This window comes from Canis lupus, chromosome 11 (assembly GCF_011100685.1).
Source record: "Canis lupus familiaris isolate Mischka breed German Shepherd chromosome 11, alternate assembly UU_Cfam_GSD_1.0, whole genome shotgun sequence".
NCBI lineage: Eukaryota > Metazoa > Chordata > Mammalia > Carnivora > Canidae > Canis > Canis lupus.
Window position 1 is genome coordinate 57,357,437 of NC_049232.1, and position 21,308 is coordinate 57,378,744.

Below are 21,308 nucleotides of genomic sequence, written 5' to 3' on the forward strand. Positions count from 1 at the left end.
AAGAATAAGCACATGAGGTGGGGGAGGAGCAGAGAACAAGAGACTCTCAAGCAGACTTCCTGCCCTGTACGGAGCCCCAGGAGGGGCTCAGTCTCATGACCCATAAGACCATGATCTGAGCAGAAATCACAAGTCAGAGGCTTAACCCACTGAGCCACCCAGGTGCCCCACCCCTTCTCTTTGCATAAAATGTTTCCTCTACCTGCAGTGTCCTCTTCGCCACTACTACATACTCAATCCTTCAAAGATTGATGTCCTCTTCATGGAGATCTGTCTGGTTCCCCCCATAGAAAATAACTTTCCTCTCTCAAAAGTCCAACCTATTTTATGCATGGGGATAGAAAAAGGGGATATATGCACTAGAGGAATAGGAATTACTGTGAAATTAGCATTCTCTCCAGACAGACATCAAGTTGAAATATTGGTTACATGATAAAAGACAATATTTTAGAAATAAATTTTCTAAAGATTTTTTTTGAGTAAGCACTCTGTTAGGTCAAATTTTAATTGTTACAATATTAACATATATATATGCGCTATAATGCTAACATATACCAAATGCTCTGGCACTCACTGCTAAGCCCCAGCACTGTGCCTCTTTCGAGAAAAATTCACTGAACAAGACACCAATCCAACAGGATCTCCTTCAGAAGTATGAATTAATGTCAGTAATAACACATATTTGAAGTGAATTATTAAAGCTTCTCTATTCATAATTATAAAAATACATTAACAAATTTTCCTTGTACATTAAACCCATAAGTGGCTACTATTCAAATACACCCTTAATGGGAACTAGTAAGACACTCCCTGAATTGAGGATTTCCCTTCAATCTAACCTGCCCACAGAGGTCAAACTAATCTTTCCAAATGCTGCTTTGCATACATCAAATCATCTGCCAAAAGAATACAAAAACCAAACCAAACCAACCAACCAACAAAGCTCCAAGGGTTTTTCTCTGTCTACAGTATAAAAGCCTAAATCCTTAACCTAGCATGTAGGACCATCCACGGACTTGCTTTCCTAAATAACATCCTACTGCCCCAATCCATAAGCTTTCCTCCAACTAACATGAAGTACAGAGTAATCATACATTCTAGTTGGCCAAACAACTTGTTGAGACAAACCCAGCTTATGCCTGTTGCCATGGAATATTATTTATTACAGGTCAGGCAATAAATTATATGGTCATCCCATTTGTAGGAGAGCTTTGGCAACTGAAGGGAATTACAAGCTCCTCACAAATCCTAAATTATTGTTAAGTCTATAATGCTTTCCCACATAATATACAGTAAAAGGAAAAATGGAATGAGAATGAATAGAGAATAAAGATGGACTCTGCTGTGAATACTGCTGAACCAATGACTAGCCTTACTCACTGCCTGAGACACCAAGCTCTTCACAGGGAATAAAATCAGTAATTCACAAAACCCTTCAAGGGTCATTCACAAACGAACAGTCCAAATCCTGAAGTTACAAATCCAAGAATGCATTGAGTCTACAGTCCATACAATTCCTAAACTGCATCTCCTTACTGTCTTGCATCCAGACTTTGCTGGTGCGGTTTTCTCTTGGAACACACTGCTTGGAACAGCCAGGAAAGGTTATCTAGCTTTCAAGACCCAATTCAAAAGCTATCTTTTCTATAAAGGGTCTCCTAGTGATTCCAGACCCCAGTGATTCATTTCTCTCTCCTCTGAACCCACAGAGCACTTTCTAGAGGGTGTCGACAGATTGTGATTCACACAGATTATCTGTGCCATTTTACCTCCTTCAGGAGACCGAGTATCTTGAAAGAGAAACTGCACTTTATTCAATTTTGGATCCCCCAGATCATTTACTACAATAACCTTTTTTTTTTTTTTTTTACAATAACCTATCTGTATACAGTAAGTACTCAAATACATACTCAGTGAATGAAAAAGCAGATGATGTTGATACACTAAGAATTTAGAGGGAGGGTGCTGGAGGTGGGAAGTGGAGGGAAGAGGTTCAGAAATGGGAAGAGCCAACAAACATTTTATTTATTTATTTTTAATGAGACAGAGGAAAAGAATGAGGGAGAGAGAATGAGCAGGGGGGTGGGGAGAGGGAGAGAGAGAGAATCTTAAGCAAGCCCCACATTCAACGTGGAACACAACATAAGGCTCGAGCTCATGACCCTGAGGTAATGACCCAAGCCAAAATCAAGAGTTGGACACTTAATGGACTGTGCTACTTGGCACCCTCCAACAAACGTTTTTAAAATATTTGAGGATAGTAACATTATCAAGTAGGAATAAAGTCTATTAAAACTTGTTTTTAATTTTGTAATGGTGAAGAGCACACCACTAGGTGATTATTTACAGACTCAGATTTAGAGGGAACCTCAAAAGTGATCTTCCTACCTGCTACAGAAAGCCATCTACCTCTAAGAGCTATGCAGAGCTCCCAGTTAAACCTTCTTCTGGTTCCCCCACAGCTGTACTCCAACATATTTCCAGACACTTTGGCACACAGAATATCCTCATTTAAGAATATATAACTATGTTACATCAGTGTATAAAAATCTACTACTTCTTGTATTTTTTTAAGGTGTTAAGCCAGTCATGAAAATAAATAATTGAGGACTTTCAGGACCAGAATCTAATAGAGTACCAAGCAGAAGAGGTTATTAGATATTTCTGTTAGCAAGATTCATTGTCACAAAAGCATTTATTTGCTACGCTTTAAGTGTTTTTAGCATATTTATTCAATGAGTTTAGAAAACAATAATTATTTCTAGTGAATTTGTGTATTTGTTTCTTTTAAGCCTTGCTATTCAAATAATGGCCCCTAAACCAACAGCACTGGCATCACCTGGGACCTTGTGAGAAATGCAGAATATCAGGTCCCAGACCCACTGAATCAGAATCTCCACTTTAATAGGATCCCCAAGTGATTCCTACGTACATTAAAGTTTAAGAAGCACTGCTTTAGAGAGCAAAGCCTATGACTCCACAAGCATGTAAACCCACTTTAAACTCTGTACAATGTTTATAGTCCTCAAATATGAATACAAGAACAAGACTTATTGTGAGAAGTCCGTATTGACGTGCAAAATACTGATTTTAGAAAAATGTGGAGCCTGTAGTCTTATTAGAAATTTACAAAGATGCTAATTTTTTACATATGCTGCCTACTGCCTGAACAGATATTTCTGCATGAAAATTATTGGCATAAAATAAAAAATTTAATAGAGAATGTTTCCTTCCATGTGGCATTACCATTCTCAATCGACATTACATCTGCTAGGCAGTCTGCAGTAATAGCTTAGTGTATTTGTGCTAAATCTTTCATTTCCCTGCCTTTCTGTCAGGAGAGTCTCAAAGCCCTTTACAAACTATGTCTCTCCTATAGCAAGAAATAAGTAATGTACCAGGCCATAGCTCTCTTCCATTCTAATCCAAAGTGACAAACCAGACTACTACCTGAAGTCCCGATGCCATGGGACCCAGGTTGTTTCTCCTCCCTGGGGCCACTTCTCTGACTCTCAGTTTTGCATTAAGCTGGCAGGCAACAGAAGCACAGAGATTTTCAGTTGGCTGCAAGGAGCTAAGAGATATGAAAGGTCCCCAGAGAAAAAAAGCTGAGGCTGACAAGCACTGTAAGAGCCTTGAAGCTGAGTATCAATCGAGGCACATCTCACTGTTCGTATTCCCAGAAGCATTATAATGAACTAGAAGTTCAAAGAGAGGGGAAAAATAGGACTAAGTACAGAATAACACTGGGAAGCTACTTTAACCCTTAAATTGCTCAGTGATACAACTTTTGGGCAAGTGATACAAATTCTGGGCAAGTCAGAACCAATTTGCTTTTATAAAGAAACATTAGAACAATTGTAACATTCCTCATTAAATAAGCCAAATATGGTGGACATGGACATGTTTGGGAAAGTAAATGCTATACCCCCAAAATAATCATTCAAATATAAGTAATATAATCCCTAAACTCAAATTCTCCCAATAGAACAAATATAGAAAATAAAAATAGGGGCGCTTGCGTGGCCCAGTTGGGTGCCTGACTCTTGATTTGGCTCACATCATGATCTCAGGGTTGTGGACTGAGCCCCACGTCAGGCTCCACGTTGCATGTGGGGCTTACTTAAGATTCTCTCCCTCTCTCTACCCTATCCCCCTGCTCGTTCTCTCTCCCTCCTGCTCTTCTTCCACACACTAGGTATGGAGCCGGCTTAAGATTCTCTCTCTCTCTCTGCCCTTCTCTCCACTCTCTTTAAAAAAATGAAAAATAAAAATAAATTGCTGCAATTCGTACTTTTTCTTGCACATTAGTTATTTGATCATGCATGGATTTCCACTAAAACCGATGTCATTTCATGACGTACTACAAAGCTTCACTAATCAAAACAGTGTGGTACTGGCACAAAAATAGATATAGATCAATGGAACAGAATAGAGAGCCCAGAAATAAACCCACAATTACACGGACAATTAATCTATGACTAAGGAGGCAAGAGTATACAATGGGGAAAAGACAGTCTCTTCAATAAATGGTGCTGGGAAAACTGGACAACTAAGTGCTTAATAATAAGTCTCAACCACTTTCTTAAAACATAAGAAATAAAATAAACTCAAAATGCATGAAAGACCCAAATATGAAACCTGAAACCATAAAAATCCTAGACAAGAATATGATTAATTTCTCTAACATTGGCTGTAACAATATTTTTCTATGTATGCCTCCCCTAAGGCAAGGGAAACATAAAGAAACTATTGGGACTACATCAAAAAAAAAAAAAAAAAAAGCTTTTGCAGAGCGAAGGAAACCTTCAACAAAACAAAAAGGCAACCTATTGAATGGAAGAAGATATTTAAAAATTATATATCTGTAAGGCCTTAATATCCAAAATATATGAAGAATTTATAAAACACACACACACACACACACAAATCTGATTAAAAATGGATAGAGGACCTGAACACATATATTTCTAAAGAAGACATACAAATAGCGAACAGACATATGAAAATATGCTATCACTAATAATCGGGGAAATGCAAATCAAAATAACAAGATTCTCCTCCTACTGTCAGAATGGCTAAAATTAAAAAAGACAAAAAATAACAAGTGTTGGTGAGGACGTGGAGAAAATGGAACCCTTTTGCATTGCTGGTGGATATGTACACTGGTGCGGCCACTGCAGAAAACAATATGGAGGTTCCTCAGAAAATTAAAAATAGAAATATATGATGCAAAAATTTCACTATTGGGTATTTACTCATAGAAAACAAAAACACTAATTCAAAAAGACATATGCATCCCTATGTTTATTGCAGCATTATTTACAATAGCCAAGATACTGAAGCAACCCAAGTGTCCATCCATGATGAATGAATAAAGAAGTTATGGTATGTGTGTACACATATGTATGTACACACACACATTGTACTACCACTCAGCCTTTTAAAAAGAAAAAGAAAAGATGCATTCTTACCATTTGTGACAACGTGGGCAGGCCTAAGGGTATTATGCTAAATGAACTAAGTCGGAGAACAAATATCACGTGATTTCACTTACATGAGGAATCTAAAAAACAAAACGAACAAACAAAAAGCAGAAGCAGACCCATAGAGAACAAACTGATGGTTACTATCAGGGAAAGGGTCAGGAGATGGGCAAAACGGGTGAAGGGGAGAGGGAAATACAGGCTTCCAGTTAGGGACTGAATAAGTCACCAAAGTAAAAGACACAGCACAGGGAATATAGTCAATGTCACTGTAACAGTGTTATATGGTGACAGGTGGTAGCTACACTGTGATGAGCAGAGCATAATGTATAGTGTTGTTGAATCACTATGTTGTACACCTGAAACTAATGCGACATTGTGCCAACTCTATTAAAAAAGGAACTGATGTCCTGTTTTGTTCCCCACGACATTCTAAAAATGGGATGAGAGCCTAATACTGTATGTTAACTGTACTAGAATTAAAATTAAAAACTAAAAAAAAACGGGATGATCTAATTTACCTGTAATAGACAATGTATTTCTCTGACCTTCAAAAAAGGCCCAAAGCTTTTCAGAACTGGAAGTGATCTTCTCAATGTATGGAAAGGATTTTCTCTTAAAATCATCCCATATTCCTCCTCTAAAACTCTAAATTCTAGCAATGGCGGTACTAATAAAGCATGGGAATTGGGAGAAAAATTAAGATGAGAATTGTTTTCTTCTTTTTCTGTACACACTCTAAAAACAGAGGCAGGGGGTGGAGGGTGAGGGCGGTGTGAAACAACATCCCATTCATCCATCTCCAGATTAGTACCTACACTGGATCTTATAAGTAACAGTCGAGAACACATACTTGCAAATATGTACCAAGAGAAAATTATGACTACTCTTCTTATGCTACAATGCAATTCTCATCCAGGACACCTGATGAGAGAAAGTTACTTAAGGGAATCTACATACATGTAGATACATATATTCTTTCGTTAGGTCATTCATTCCATAAATATCTCATTGAATCATCTGTTACATACATGTCAGGCACTATACTAGGCACTAGGGAAAGGGATGTGAATAACACACACACACACATCTGTGTGTGTTTGTGTATAAAACATCCAGCAAGATCATTTAATTTCCCTTTCATGTTAAAAAAGAGAAAAAGAAAAGATTCTCTCAAGTATTCTAATTGAAGAGTCATCCATAGTACTTGGCAAAGTCATTATCTATTCTCAAAAGATAACTGCTAGGCACTGAACAATGAGGATTACACCATATGTTATACTCCCTTTTTGCCCGGGCTTTCAAGAACCTTTGAGTTCATCGTAATGCAGAACAACTACCCTGCCACTGTTATTAAGCAATCTTATCACCAAAAGTGGAACAACCAGATATTAATGCTTCTTGACAGGATGCAATAGGAAATAAAAAGCACCACTTGTGAAGTATTCTTAACCCAAAAAAAAACTGAACCTGACCTCCATCTAATCAAGCCCAACAATGAATGTAAGGAAACAATGGATGAAACTGAAGTGACACCATGGGAATGCAAGCAGCCACGTCAAGAGATAGATAGGAAATTTTATAGGAAAAATGACAGCCTATCTTCATCCCCTGAGAAGTGGATCCTGAGGTAAGTAGTTGAAAATAAGCAGTTCATCTGGAAGAAAAAGGAAGTACCCACAGAGAAACAGGGAAGAAGGAGCAGCCAATATACAACATGACTTATTAAAGGAAATCTGAATTTAGGTTTCCATCTCCCTTGCACACTCCTGTCTCCCTTTGTTTAACTGCCATGAGATACAGGTAAAGAAAGAAGGAACAAAGACCTAGAGGGTATTATGCTAAGTGAAATAAGCCAGATAGAGAAAAACAAATAGCAAATGATTTCACTCTAATGTGGATTCTAAAAGATAAAACAAATAAATAAACAAATGAAAAGTAGAATTAGACCTACAAAGAACAAGTTTAAAATGATGATTGCCAGGGTAAAGGGGGGTAAGAGTGGGCAAAACAGGTGAAGGAGAATGGGAGATGAAGTTCATTCAGTTATGTTCATTCATTCAGTTCATTCAGTTATGTTCCTTCATTCAGTTATGGATGAAACAATCACAGGAATAAAAGGTACAGCACAGGGAATATATCAGTGATACTGTAATAGTGTTGTATGGTGACAGATGGTAGCTATACTTGTGGTGAGCAGAGCGTAATGTGTAGAGATGTTGAATTACCATGTTATACGCTTGAAACTAAAGTAACATTCTGTGTCAACTATACTTGAAAAAAACAACGCACAATTCTATAAAGTTTAAGGATAAGACAGTAAACATTATGTACATAATAGCATGATTTTTATTTACTTTTCAGCTAAGTAACACTGTAAGATGACCTGAATACATTAAAATATTTTATCTGATTTACCTGATATTCACCAAAGGGGTTACTTCTAGAAAGGGAGAAATTAGGAATGGAAAAGGGCACATAAGTTTTCATTTTTATTCCAATTATACTTATTTTTCTATATTAAATTATTTAATCTAGAATATTTTCCTCTATCATTTGAAAAATTATTAAGTAAACAATATCATTTGCTTCTATTCCTTTGATTTGTGTGGTAAGATTTTGAAACAGAGGGGGATCCCTGGGTGGCTCAGCGGTTTAGTACTTGCCTTTGGCCCAGGGCAGATCCTGGAGTCCTGGGATCGAGTCCCACATCAGGCTCCCTGCACGAAGCCTGCTTCTCCCTCTGCCTGTGTCTCTGCCTCTGTGTGTGTGTGTGTGTGTGTGTGTGTGTGTCATGAATAAATGAAATCTTAAAAAAAAAAAAAGTTTGAAATAGATTTCCCAACAGTGAATAATCCTTATCTTCTTAGAATAGCTCTATCTGCTAAAGTTGCAGGTTTCAGTCTAATAAAATTCTGCTACTTTGCTAATATTTTACTAGGATAGTGTTAATATGATTGAGATTGTTCTGCATTTCTCTTTTTATATACTGTATTTACTACATATTTAGATATTTTACTAATTAGTCTTTAAAAAATCATTAGACAAGTTTCATCTTTCATTACAATTTGAAATAGTTTAGATAGCACAGGGATGAGTATAGCATAGTGGTTGAGTACAGCCTTTGGAGGAAGATTGCCTGGATTTATATCCCAGATCTGTCACTTCCTAGTGGTTGATACCAGGCAAATTAACCATTTTGTGCCACAGGGTACTTATCTATAAAAAAGGGGTGAGGATGATAATGGTGATAGGACTTCATGTGTTATTTTTAGAATTCATATAAAGCACATAATAAGCTTTCATAAAAGTTCCTTAAGTATTTGTAAGCATTCATCCATGAAACTGAGTCAGGTCCTTTTGGGGAGTATATCTCTTTGCAACTTTTTAAATTTTATTTATTTAAGTAATCCCTACACTCAATGTGGGGCTCAAACTTATGACCCCAAGATCAAGAGTTGCATACTCTTCCAACTGAGCCAACCGAGTACCTTTCTTTGTAACTTTTCTATGTAGACATAATGATACATGTGGATTGAAATGCTATGGGACATAGTATGAATATAGCACTACTATTTAGCCATTTCTACTGATAGATATTAAAAATGTTTCTAGATTATACTACTACAAACAATGCTGCATCAACACTCATGTGCTTCCTTACGCATATTAGCAGCATTTTTTGAGGGTCTATAATTAGGAGTTAAATTGCTGGAGCACCTGGGTGGCTCAGTGGTTGAGCATCTGCCTTTGGCTCACATCATGATCCTGGGGTCCTAGGGGACAGAGTTCTGCATCAGGCTCCCCGCATGGAGCCTGCTTCTCCCTTTGCCTATGTCTCTGCCTCTTTCTATGTGTCTCTCATGAATAAATGAACAAAACCTTAAAAAGAAAAAAGAGTTAAAGTGTTATGTCTAAGTACAAGTGGATCAACTTTATCCAAACTCTTCCAAGTTTTCTTATCCAGAAAACCCTGTTTTTCTTTTTATAAGTCACTATACATGTTTTTGCCTTCACTAATTCCTTCCTCCTGTTTTTACTCTGTTATCCTTTATTTTTGACTGCTAGAATTTAGTGTTTTATGATTATACTCCAAAACCCATATTTACTCAACAGTGATTACCTATACTTTACATTTCAGTTGACTGGATTATGTTTATGGGCAGCTTTTCAAAGAAGAAAACATGGACAGGGTGCGTAGGTGGCTTAGTGAAGCATCCAACTCTTGATTTTGGCTCAGGTCATGATCTCAGGGTCATGAGATTGAGCCCATATCAGGCTCCACACTGAGTATGGGGTCTGTTTGAGATTCTTTCTCCCTTTCCTTCTGCCTCTCCCCTAGCTTGTGTGTACACCCGCTCGCTCATTTTCTCAATAAATACAACCTTTAAAAAAAAAGAAAAAAAAAAAAAAAACATGGGCAGTAGACTTCCCTCAACTCTGCAGACCCTTCCTCCATGTTACTCAGGTGAAGTGGTGGCTCATTATGCCCTCCCCAGACTCTGAACACCAGCTCTGTGGATACTCCTTTCAAACTCTTATCTTATGATAATATTCTCTTATTTCCTTCAATCTAGGCATGGGACTACTTCCTAAGGTTATTACTGTCTTTCACTTTTGCTCTTTCATCCCCCAACATCTATTCACTGTATTAAATTCCTTCGGGGGGGGGGGGGAATGTAGGAACAAGGACTGGCACAATTAAGAACTACTAATATCAGAAATGAAAGAAAGGACATCACAATACAGATCCAATGGACATTAAAAGGATAATCAAGGAATACTATCAACAACTCTATGTCCACAAATTTGATAATGTAGATGAAATAGAATAAGTCCCTGAATGACCCAATCTGCCAAAACTCACACAAGAAATGGACTATCCCTATAGGCCTATATTTATTAAAGAAATTGAATCAATAATCAACAACCTTCCAAGACAGAAAGCACCAGACCCAGACAGGTGCACTAGTGAATTCTACCAAGCACTTAAGGAAGAAATTACACCACTTTTCTTTTTTTTTTTTTAAGATTTATTTATTTATATATGATAGACATAGAGAGAGAAAGAGAGGCAGAGACACAGGAGGAGGGAGAAGCAGGCTCCATGCTGGGAGCCTGACGTGGGACTCGATCCCAGGACTCTCCAGGATCGCGCCCTGGGCCAAAGGCAGGCGCTAAACCGCTGAGCCACCCAGGAATTCCCAATTACACCACTTTTCTATCATTTCTTTTAGAAGACAGAAGCAGAGGAAATACTTCCTAAGTCACTTTATGAAGCCAGTGTTATTCTAATACCAAAACCAGGCAAAGATATTCCAAGAAAACTACAGGCCAATATCTCTCATAAACAGAAATGCAAAAATTCTCAAAAAGATATTAGCAAATTGAATCCAACAGTGGATAAAAGGAATTATATACCATGACCATGTGAGATTTATCCCAGGTATACAAAGTCAATTCAACATTTGCAAATCATTCAGTGTAACCTCTCACATCAACAGGCTACAGAAGAATCATATGATCACATCAATACATGCAGAAAAAGCATTTGACAAAACACAACACTCTTTCATGATAAAACTCTCAGTAACCAGGAATAGGGGGGAACTTCCACAACTTGTTAATGAACATCTACAAAGAAACTACAGCCACCATCATATTTAATGGTGAGAAACTTCTTGAAGTTTTCCAACTAAGAAAAGCAAAGCAAAGCAAAGGAGTCTCCTTACATGACTGCTTTTCAAGATCATACTGGATGTCTTAGCTAAAAATGCAATAAGACATATAAAGATTAGGAAGAAACACAACTTTTGTTTGCAGGTGACATGATAATCTATGCAAATCCAAAAGAAATGAACAACAACAACAAAAAACCCTCCTGGAACTTATAAACAATTATAGCAAGATTGAATATACAACACGAATATATAAAAGTCAATCACTTTCCTATATGCCAGCAATGAACAAGTGAAATTTAAAATCTGAAACACAGTATCATTTACATATTAGCAAGCCCCAAAATGAAAAAATTGGTATTAATCTAATAAAATACGTACAAGATCTATATAAAGAAAACTATAGCTGAGTGAAGTAAGTCAATCGGAGAAGGACAAACATATGTTCTCATTCATTTGGGGAATATAAATAATAGTGAAAGGGAATATAAGGGAAGGGAGAAGAAATGTGTGGGAAATATCAGAAAGGGAGACAGAACATAAAGATTCCTAACTCTGGGAAACGAACTAGGGGTGGTGGAAGGGGAGGAGGGCAGGGGGTGGGGGTGAATGGGTGACGGGCACTGAGGGGGGCACTTGACGGGATGAGCACTGGGTGTTATTCTGTATGTTGGTAAACTGAACACCAATAAAAAATAAATTTATTAAAAAAAAAAAAGAAAGAAAACTATAAAACTCTGATGAATGAAAGCAAAGAACTAAATAAATGGAGAGTTATTCCATGTTCATGGATAAGAAAACTCAAACTTATCAAGAAGTGAAGTCTTCCCAACTTGATCTATGGATTCAGGCAAATGCAATGAAAATCCCAGCAACTTATTTTGTGGATACTGAAAAACTGATTCTAAATTTTACATGGAAAGGCAAAAGATCCAGAACAGACAACACAATATGAAGGGCAAGAACAAAACTGGAGGACTGACACCATCTGACTTAAAGACTCACTATAAAGCCATAATAATCAAGAAAGTATAATACTGACAAAAAGAATACACAGAATAATGGAAATGAAGGCCCATAAATAGCCCCATATAAATAGAATCAACTGATCTCTGACAAAGGAGCAAAAGCAATACATTGGAGAAAAGACAGCCTTTTCAACCATGATCCTATAACACCTGGACATCCACATGCAATAAAATGAATCTAGACACAGACCTTTCAGAAAAATTAATTCAAAATGGATCACAGAATTAACCCTAAAACAAAAAAACTATACAACTCCTAGAAGTTTACAAAGGAGAGAATCTATATAGGTTTTGGTGATGACTTTTTTATGTAATACCAAAGGCATGCTTCATGAAAGAATGAATTGATAAACTGGATTTCATTAAAATTAAAAGCTTCTGGCCTGCAAAAGACACTGTCAAAAGAGTAAGATTACAAGTCATACAGCAAGAAAATATTTACAAAAGACATATTTTATAAAGGCCTATTATTTAAAATAATACAAAGTATTCTTAAAATTCAATAATAAGAAAACAAACAACCTGATTTAAAAAACAGGCCAAAGACCCTACAGACACCTCACCAAAGGCATACAGATGGCAAATAACCATATGAAAACAAGCTTCCCATTCGTCATCAGGAAAATGCAAATTAAAAGACTGAGATACCACTACACACGTATTAGAATGGCCAAAATCCACAATGCTGACAACACCAAATACTGGCAAAGATGTGGAGCAACAGAAAAGTGGTACAGCCACTTTGGAAGATATTTTGGCTATTTCTTGCAAAACTAAATATCCTCTTACCATGTAATCCAGCAATACATGCTCCTTGATATCTATTCAAAGGAAGTGAGAGCTTAGATCGGCCTAAAACCTGCACATGGATGTTTACAGATGCTTTACTAATAACTGCCAAAATTAGAAGTAACCAAGATGTCCTTCAGTAGGTGAACATCCAGACAATGCAATGTTACTTGGTGCTAAAAGAAGAAATAAGCCATTAAGTCATGACAGGATATATAGGAAACTTAAGTGAATACTATTAAGTGAAAGAAGTCAATCTAAAAAGGCTATGTTATTTTTGTTTCCAACTATATGACATCATATAAGAAACAAGACAAGAAAAGGCAAAGCTATCAAGATAGTGAAAATATCAGGAGACAGAGTTTAGTGGAGAGAGATGGATGAATCAGTAGAGCACAGAGGATTTTTAGGGTAATAAAACTACTTTGTGTGATACTATAATGGTATATATATGTCATTACACATTTGTCCAAACCTACAGAATGTACAAAATCAAGAGGAAATCCTAATGTAAACTACAGAAGGTGGGCAATAATGATATGTCAGGGTAGGCTCATCAACTGTAATAAACATAACACTCTGGGTGGGGGACGTTGATAATGAGGAAGGCTATGCACATGTGAGGCAGGGAGTACACAGGAAATCTTTGTATCTACTGCTTAATACAGCTCTGAACCGAAAACCGTTCTTTTAAGAAAGTCTATTCTGTATTCTTTATTTCATTATTAATGCAAAGAAAATTATTATCCTAAAAATTTTTAATACAACAAAAGTATTTACTCCTTTGGGAGCCTGGGGTGGCTCAGTCGGTTAAGTGTCTGCCTTGGGCTCAAAGGTCATGATCCCAGGTCTTGGGATCTAGTTCTGCATTGGGCTCTCTGCTCTGTGGGGAGCCTGCTTCTCCCTCTTCCTTTGCTTATGCTCTCTGTCAAATAAGTAAGTAAGTAAGTAAGTAAGTAAATAAATAAATAAATAAATATTTTTAAAAATTCACTACTTTTATTTTCAAGCCTAAGGATTAACATTTGAGATACATATACATACACACACAAATAGTTCACTTCTTTCTGCCTGTGGATCTACATAAATACAGATTTGGGGTCAAAAAGGACCAGAGGCTTCAGTAGGTTGAATAGGATACCCCCAAAATTCATGTCACTCAGAACTTCAGAATGTGACCTTATATGGAAATAGGGCTCTTGCAGACATAATTAGTGATTGTGAGATGAAATCATCCTGGATTTAGCATTTCAAGTGGGCCCTAAATCCAATGCCTGGTGTCCTTACAAGAAGAGAGGACATAGAGACAGAGAGGGAAAGATGATATAGAGATGGAGGTAGAGATTGGTGTGGTACAAAGCCAAGGAAAGCCCAGAGCCACTAGAAACTACAAGAGGCAAAGGATTCTCCTCTAAAACCTTCAGAGGGACAGTGGCCATACTACAGTACCTTGATTTCAGACTTTTGGTTTCCAGAACAGCGAGAAAATAGATTTGTTTTATGCTATCAAGTTTACGCTAATTTGTGAGAACCACAGGAAACTAATACAGAGGCAAAATCATATTAGTTCACATTTAAGAACTAAGTACACATACCAAAGAAGGCATGACCATTCGTATATGTATTTGGCAAAGCAAATACACCACTGGCAACAAGCCTTGATCATTATGATCCCTTCATTTGATAATGACCTTGCATCTGAAAAACCTAAGGCTATTCTAAAATAATGAAAAAGTTATTTCACTGTGGAAATGCCTCTCTTCTTGTTTTATTTTACTTTTGCCAAGAAGGTGAAGGTTCTATACTGTTTTTTTGTTTTATTTTGTTTTTAAGATTTATTTATTTTAGAGAGAGAGAGAGCATGAGCAGGAAAGGCAGGGGGAAAGGGAAAAAGAATCTTTTTTTTTTTTTAATTCATTTATTCATGAGAGACACAGAGAGAGAGAGAGGTAGAGACACAGGCAGAGGGAAAAGCAGGCTCCTCACAGGGAGCCTGATGTGGGACTTGATCCCCGGACCCAGGATCATGCCCTGAGCCGAAGGCAGATGCTCAACCACTGAGCTACCCAGGCGTCCCAGGAGAATGAACCTTAAGCAGACTCCATGCTAAGCACAGAGCCCAACAAAGGGCTCAATCTTAAGACACTAAGATCATGACAGGAGCTGAAACCAAGAGTTGACTGCTTAAGCAACTGCACCATCCAGGCACCCCAGTCTTACACTTTTATACATTTGTTTCCTTATACCTAGAATGAGGCTTGACAAATAGTAGAGACTCCACAACATTTCCTAAATGAACAAAGAAATTGAACCAAATAACTTTAAAGTTCTTTTAGACATTCCACAAGTCTATGAGACCACAAAAGCAGCCTATCTGCTTAAAGGTGAGAGAGGCCATGAATGACATCGGTTTTGCAGTCAGAATGGGAAGTTTCTGAAATCCTTGCTTGAGGACTAGAACTCATTTATGACAATAAAAGGATCACTTTTAAATAGGAAAAAAAAAAAAACATACTTCATCATAAAGTGAGGATTCTAGAGACTTCCCTCCCCCCAAAAGACTTGAGAAAAATGCTGGGCATGCCTTAGGATAAGCTAACAAATACAACAGTGACAAATCAATTCACAATCAAGAGAGTGAGTACAAAAACTACTATGTTCACCACTGGATTTGATTTAAAAAGGGAGAAAAAAAGCAAATTTCAATCAGCTGAAGTTCACATCCTCTATCATTGTGGAAATTGTAAGCATAATTCTCCTATTTGCCAGTAAGTGAAATGACCATGCAGCTGCAATGAACATTTTGTTTTCAGTAATTCAAAAAAGTTTTCAAATAAAGAATCTATATAGGCTAGACAGCCTTCCAAATGGCACTCTCTCAGTAGTCAAATAAACGATCAAATGTGAAGGCCACAAAAACATATTTTATAATTTTGAATTTTGTTTTCAACATCATGGAATATAAAGACAGCACTGAAAAATACTACCATAAACTATAATGACTACTCAGCTATAAATTATCAGAATTCTGTTTAACTTCTTCACAATACCCTAGTCAATTCCTTAATTCCCATCAGCCTCTCTGATCTCTACTTTATTAGGTCAAGAGAGTAGTTACTTAGAGTTACAAAGTTGAGGGGCACCTGGGTGGCTCACTCGGTTATGATCCCACCTGCCTTCAGCTCAGGTTATGATCTCAGGGTCCTGGGTTCAAGCTGGGCATCAGGCTCCCTGCTCTGTGGGGAGCCTGCTTCTCCCTCCCCCCCCCCCTTCTGTGTTCTCTCAACCTCTCTCAAATAAATAAATAAAGTCTTAAAAAAAAAAAAAAAGAATCACAAAGTTGAAGGTGCCCAAGTTTATCTAACTGCATAATACCCTCCCCTCCTACCTTGTGCAGGAATCTCCTTGACAGCATCTGTGGCAGAGCAGCCATTTAGCCTACAAGGGAACACCTGCCATGAGACTGTGTTTACAAGGCAAACCAATCCACAATGAAGTAGCACCACTAGAAAGTTTTACTTTACTAGGATGAACATCTGCTCACCTTTCCCTTTTACACATTCATCACAATTCTGTCATGCACAGCTCATCAAGGACATATCCACAGCTCATGGCAGTCCTTGGATGAGAACCAATGGGGATGGAAACACAGAAGCAGGTACGGCCTATGGAGAATTCAAAAGCACATTCTGTTCTTCAAGGGCTTCATGACCACATGTGAAAAGTCAGCACACAAGATAGATGATGCAAGTAGTAAGGCTTACACAAAGTATCCCAGAAAACTGTAGAGAGCACAGAAAAATGGCAGAAAGCACTGCCATGGGTTAGATGAGCAGAGTAGTTTCTTTGAATAAAGTAACTGAGGTAGCAAAATCTGGATATGGAAGTTCATATACGTGCAGTATTGGTAGATACGTTGGAAGGTTAGTTAGTTTGGGGACAGACTGCTAAGAAGAAAACCAGGGTATACGGTGAGTAAGTATAATACCAGTGAAAGACAGACAGAGGGGTTGATACCTGCTATAGGAGAAAATAGGAAGGCACAGGAGACTTCTCCTAAGTGAGGAGCGCAATGATTTCAAGATGTAAAGATCAGTGGTCTACATTTTATGAGGTAAGATTACACAGTTCAAAGAGTGAAACATAATACAGAGAAGGGACATAAGGGCCTAGGTTGGGGTGGGGGTAATTTGAGAGACTTTTAAAAGAAATTAAACAGGTCATGATGACAAACTAAAGGGTTGAAAAATTCAATGAGCCAAAGGTATAAACCTAGGTGACTGACCTAACTGAAAGGGGAAGAAGACTCTTATATAGAATTTATGTGCAGTCACTGATCTGCTTCAATGTCCCCAGTCCTCTGCCTTGCCCAGTCAGTAAGAAAGCAGCTGACAGAGCACCAAGTACCTTCTCCCCACCAGCATGAAGAGGCTGGCAGCTGCATTTGACTACTTTTCATAACCAGGACTAAAGCACCAAGGAAGTAACTGAGCCTAAGGTTCTGACCAAAGCACTAAGAGACTCCTCAACTACTCCAAACTTCAGTTAAAGCAATAGTTAAAGCTGAGAGTTAAGATGACAAGATCTGGGGGTGGGGGGAGATTGGCAGTTCTTGTGTTCAAGAACATCCACATTTACTTCTTTATTGCATTCTGTCACCGGTAGGTAGGCCCTTTCCCTTTCTCCTACCCACGGGGATGGGGCAGAGAAAGAAAGAACAAACTACTAGAGCATAAAAGCAGCAAGGAGGATATAGCATTTCAACAAGAAATGGAGTGGTTACTGGGATGAAATACTAAAAGGGTGATGAGCAGAAGACTTTCCAAAGAGTAGCGTAATTCACAATTAGGAGGCTCGTGTGACCTAGGGAATACATCACAATCAGCATTTTTAAGAAGTCAAATCATATTTGTTACCCTCTAAGGAAGACACTGGCTCCTCTATTTACAACCTTTCAATCTACAAACCTAAAAGTTTCCACAGATGTAAGTCAAACAAAACCAAGTAGATTCTACTCGCCATCCTTGGATGAAATTAGTCACACCTTGTATGATGTATCACTCTGGACTTAGGAACCAGGGCATTAACAAACATCATTTCAGAACCTAAATATAAAAAGAAATACTTCTTTATATTTTTAATGACTTCCAGTGAAAAAATGGTTTGTTTGAATGATACTGGCTTTAATTACCAAAATAACTTACTGATACAAATTACCTCAGTCCTAACAATGGGTTACTAATAATATAAATGTCCTTTATTTCTCTTTTTTTAAGATAATTATTTGAGAGAGAGAAAGTGTGTAAGGTTGGGGGAGAGGGAGAAGCAGACTTCCTGCTGAGCAGGGAGCCAGATGTGAGGTTTGATCCCACGACCCTGGGATCATGACCTGAGCCAAAGGCAGATGCTTAACTGACTGAGCCACCCAGGTGCCCCTGTCCTTTTTTTCTCTGAGAAGAAAATGTGCCCTGGGGCATCTGGGTGGCTCAAACCGTAAAGCATTAGACTCTTGATTTCCGCTCAGGTCATGATCTCAGGGTTGAGAGATGGAACCTTGAGTCCATCCAGGCTCCATGCTCAGCAGGGAGTCTGCCCAGCACTCTTTCCCTCTCCCTTTGTCCACCACTCTGCCACACTCTCTTTGTCTCTATCTTTAAAATAAATAAATCAGGGCAGCCCGGGTGGCTCAGCGGTTTAGCGCCGCATGCAGCCCAGGGCTTGATCCTGGAGATCCGGATCCAGTCCCACATCAGGCTCTCTGCATGGTGCCTGCTTCTCCCTACGCCTGTGTCTCTGCCTCTCTCTCTCTCTCTCTCTCTCTCTCTCTCTCAATAAATAAAAAAAATTTAAAAAAAATAAAATAAAAAATAAAATAAATAAATAAATCATAAAAAAACAGGAAAAGAAAATGTGGCCTGAAGAGGCCATTGTTCCTTCCTTAAACTAAGAATCATTTGAACAACCTGAATAAAAGTACCTTTTAGGCCATTAAGAAAAAAAAATATCCCATCTTTACAATATGGATACTTATTAGCACTTCAAAGTAATATTCCAAAATAGATGACAGACTCTTGGAAAATCATCTCGTGTAAGAATATAAACAAGCTCTCTGCTAATTCCTTCAAATATCAAAATCCATTTTGTGTTAGAACAGCTCAAGTTGGTCCAGGAAAGTTAGTACTATTATACAAATCAATATTCCCCCAAATAAGGTAGGTAAGAAAGACTTTCACTAAGGCATCAAACATAATAGGTACAGATATAATTAACTATTTCAGTCATATCTAGCCAGTTAGATAAAGACTCATGGGTCAAATGAGAAAGACTGAAACTGATTATTTTCCTACAGAATATATTGGATACTTCTTAGAACTAAAAGCTATTTTTTGACAGCTCTTCTTATTATATACCTCAAGTCACTCTTCTGCTCAAGATTATAGCTGGTATATATCAAGGAACTATATATAGGTGTTGTAGAACTGGGAAACACAATTTACTCTCCTCTTCTAACCAAGTACTAACCTTCCCAATTGAAGGGATTTGTTGATATATTAATGAGATTAGAAAAGCAACACTAGGCCCACCTGGGTGGCTCAGTTGACTGGGAGTCTGCTTTCAGGTTATAAACCTGAAGTCCGGGGATCCCTGGGTGGCGCAGCGGTTTGGCGCCTGCCTTTGGCCCAGGGTGTGATCCTGGAGACCCAGGATTGAATCCCACGTCAGGCTCCCGGTGCATGGAGCCTGCTTCTCCCTCAGCCTGTGTCTCTGCCTCTCTCTCTCTGTGTGTGTCTATCATAAATAAAAAAAATAAAAAGATGTTTTTTAAAAAAAAAAAAACCTGAAGTCCTGGGATCAAGCCCTAAAACGGGCTCCCTGCTCAGCAGGAAGTCTGCTTCTCCCTCTTCCTCTCCCTCTGCTTGTGCGTGCGCTCCCCCTCTCACTCTCTCTCAAATAAATATTTAATAAATCAATAAATATACTGACAGATTCTACCTCAAAAAAAAAGAAAAAGAAAAAAAGTAAGACTATATGATGAGCTTTCCTTGATCCAAGTTGAAATACTCATCATAAACTATATGTCAACAGGTTCTAAGCAGACACCTTCAGGAGTATCCAAATTAAAAAGATATACTATACCCTCAGTTTTCATCAAATCTGTAACTTACTAAAAGTGTTGGACTAAAAGTTATAAAAGTATTAGGTATAATACATGTTTATGTGTAAATAATTTTACTCCCCAGGGGAAGCAATATTTAAGAGATAACTATCGTATATTTAAGTCAGGCTTATAGAAACAAATGAAACTGAATAACCAGCAATTTGAAATCTTCCACACCTATACAAATAGGATTTTTATTTTTATTTTAGGTCTTTTCAGTGACCAAAAATATGCTGTAATAATTTTCTCTTCCCTTACTAAATTCAACAAGATTATATATTTCCAAAGAATCATTATCATTTTCCTAGTATCTAGTCAATTACAGGTGTCAAGAATGTATTTTTTTTAATGATTTTGAGTGTACAAAGTAATAGAAATGATGCCTTTCTTTGTGGAGCAAATGATACCTTTCAAACAGCAAAGCATAAAGCATGTTTCTCCACTCTCATTTCTACCACTTACAGGAGTTTATTTGCTTTTGTATTAAAAGCAGAAATGCATATCAAGTTAGATTCTTATTTCTATCAATCATAGTTACGTTTGTCACTATGTTGATAAGACTATGTCATCACTCACCGGGGAAAGAGAGAAGTTGATAAGTATTTTAAGAAACCACTAATATTTAGAATTACACTTTTAGGATAAAAAGCCTCATCCATTTACTCATTTCTAAGGGTCAAGAAAAGGTAGTACCAACACAGAAAGATGGTCAGCACAAGTGCTGTCCTCCTCCAGGGGACTTCCTCCATTTCATAATGATGACTCCATCCATTTGACAAGCTTTCCTTCTCTATTCATTACCTTACAAAACAAAAATGTCTCCTATACGCCAGAAATGATGCAAAGTATTCTATATACCATATATCTCAATCTTGCAGCCTTGCAAAATAATCATCCCTACTTTTAAAATGGAAAATTTGAGGGTCAGAAAGATAAGGAAATTTGCTTTATATCAATCATACAGCTACAAAGAGGTAGTAGAGTTGGGAATGAGCTAGGTCTTTCCAAGATCAAAGTCACTCTACCTTCTGGTATTGTCATTATCTTGGCAATCCAGACCCTAGAACTATTTCCATAATGCATCAACTTTTCCTGAAAGGGATATATATCACATACCTAGGCTTCTAGGTAAAGAAACCAAGTAGCAAACATACATCTGAAGCATGCA

General features: G+C 37.7%; 1 protein-coding gene across 4 annotated transcripts in view; it reads right to left on the bottom strand.

The window, feature by feature from the left end:
- ERP44 (endoplasmic reticulum protein 44) overlaps positions 1-21,308 on the bottom strand; it is a 94,380-nt gene that overhangs the window by 62,272 nt on the left and 10,800 nt on the right. Inside the window, exon 1 of one of the 4 annotated variants that reach the window (XM_038552935.1) lies at positions 16,370-16,419. The exons of the other annotated variants lie outside the window; for them this stretch is intronic. Within the exon in view, the coding sequence (XP_038408863.1) occupies positions 16,370-16,414 (45 nt within the window). The 5' untranslated portion in view covers positions 16,415-16,419. Of the gene's footprint in view, positions 1-16,369; positions 16,420-21,308 lie in introns of those variants that run through there. 4 annotated transcript variants of the gene reach the window in all.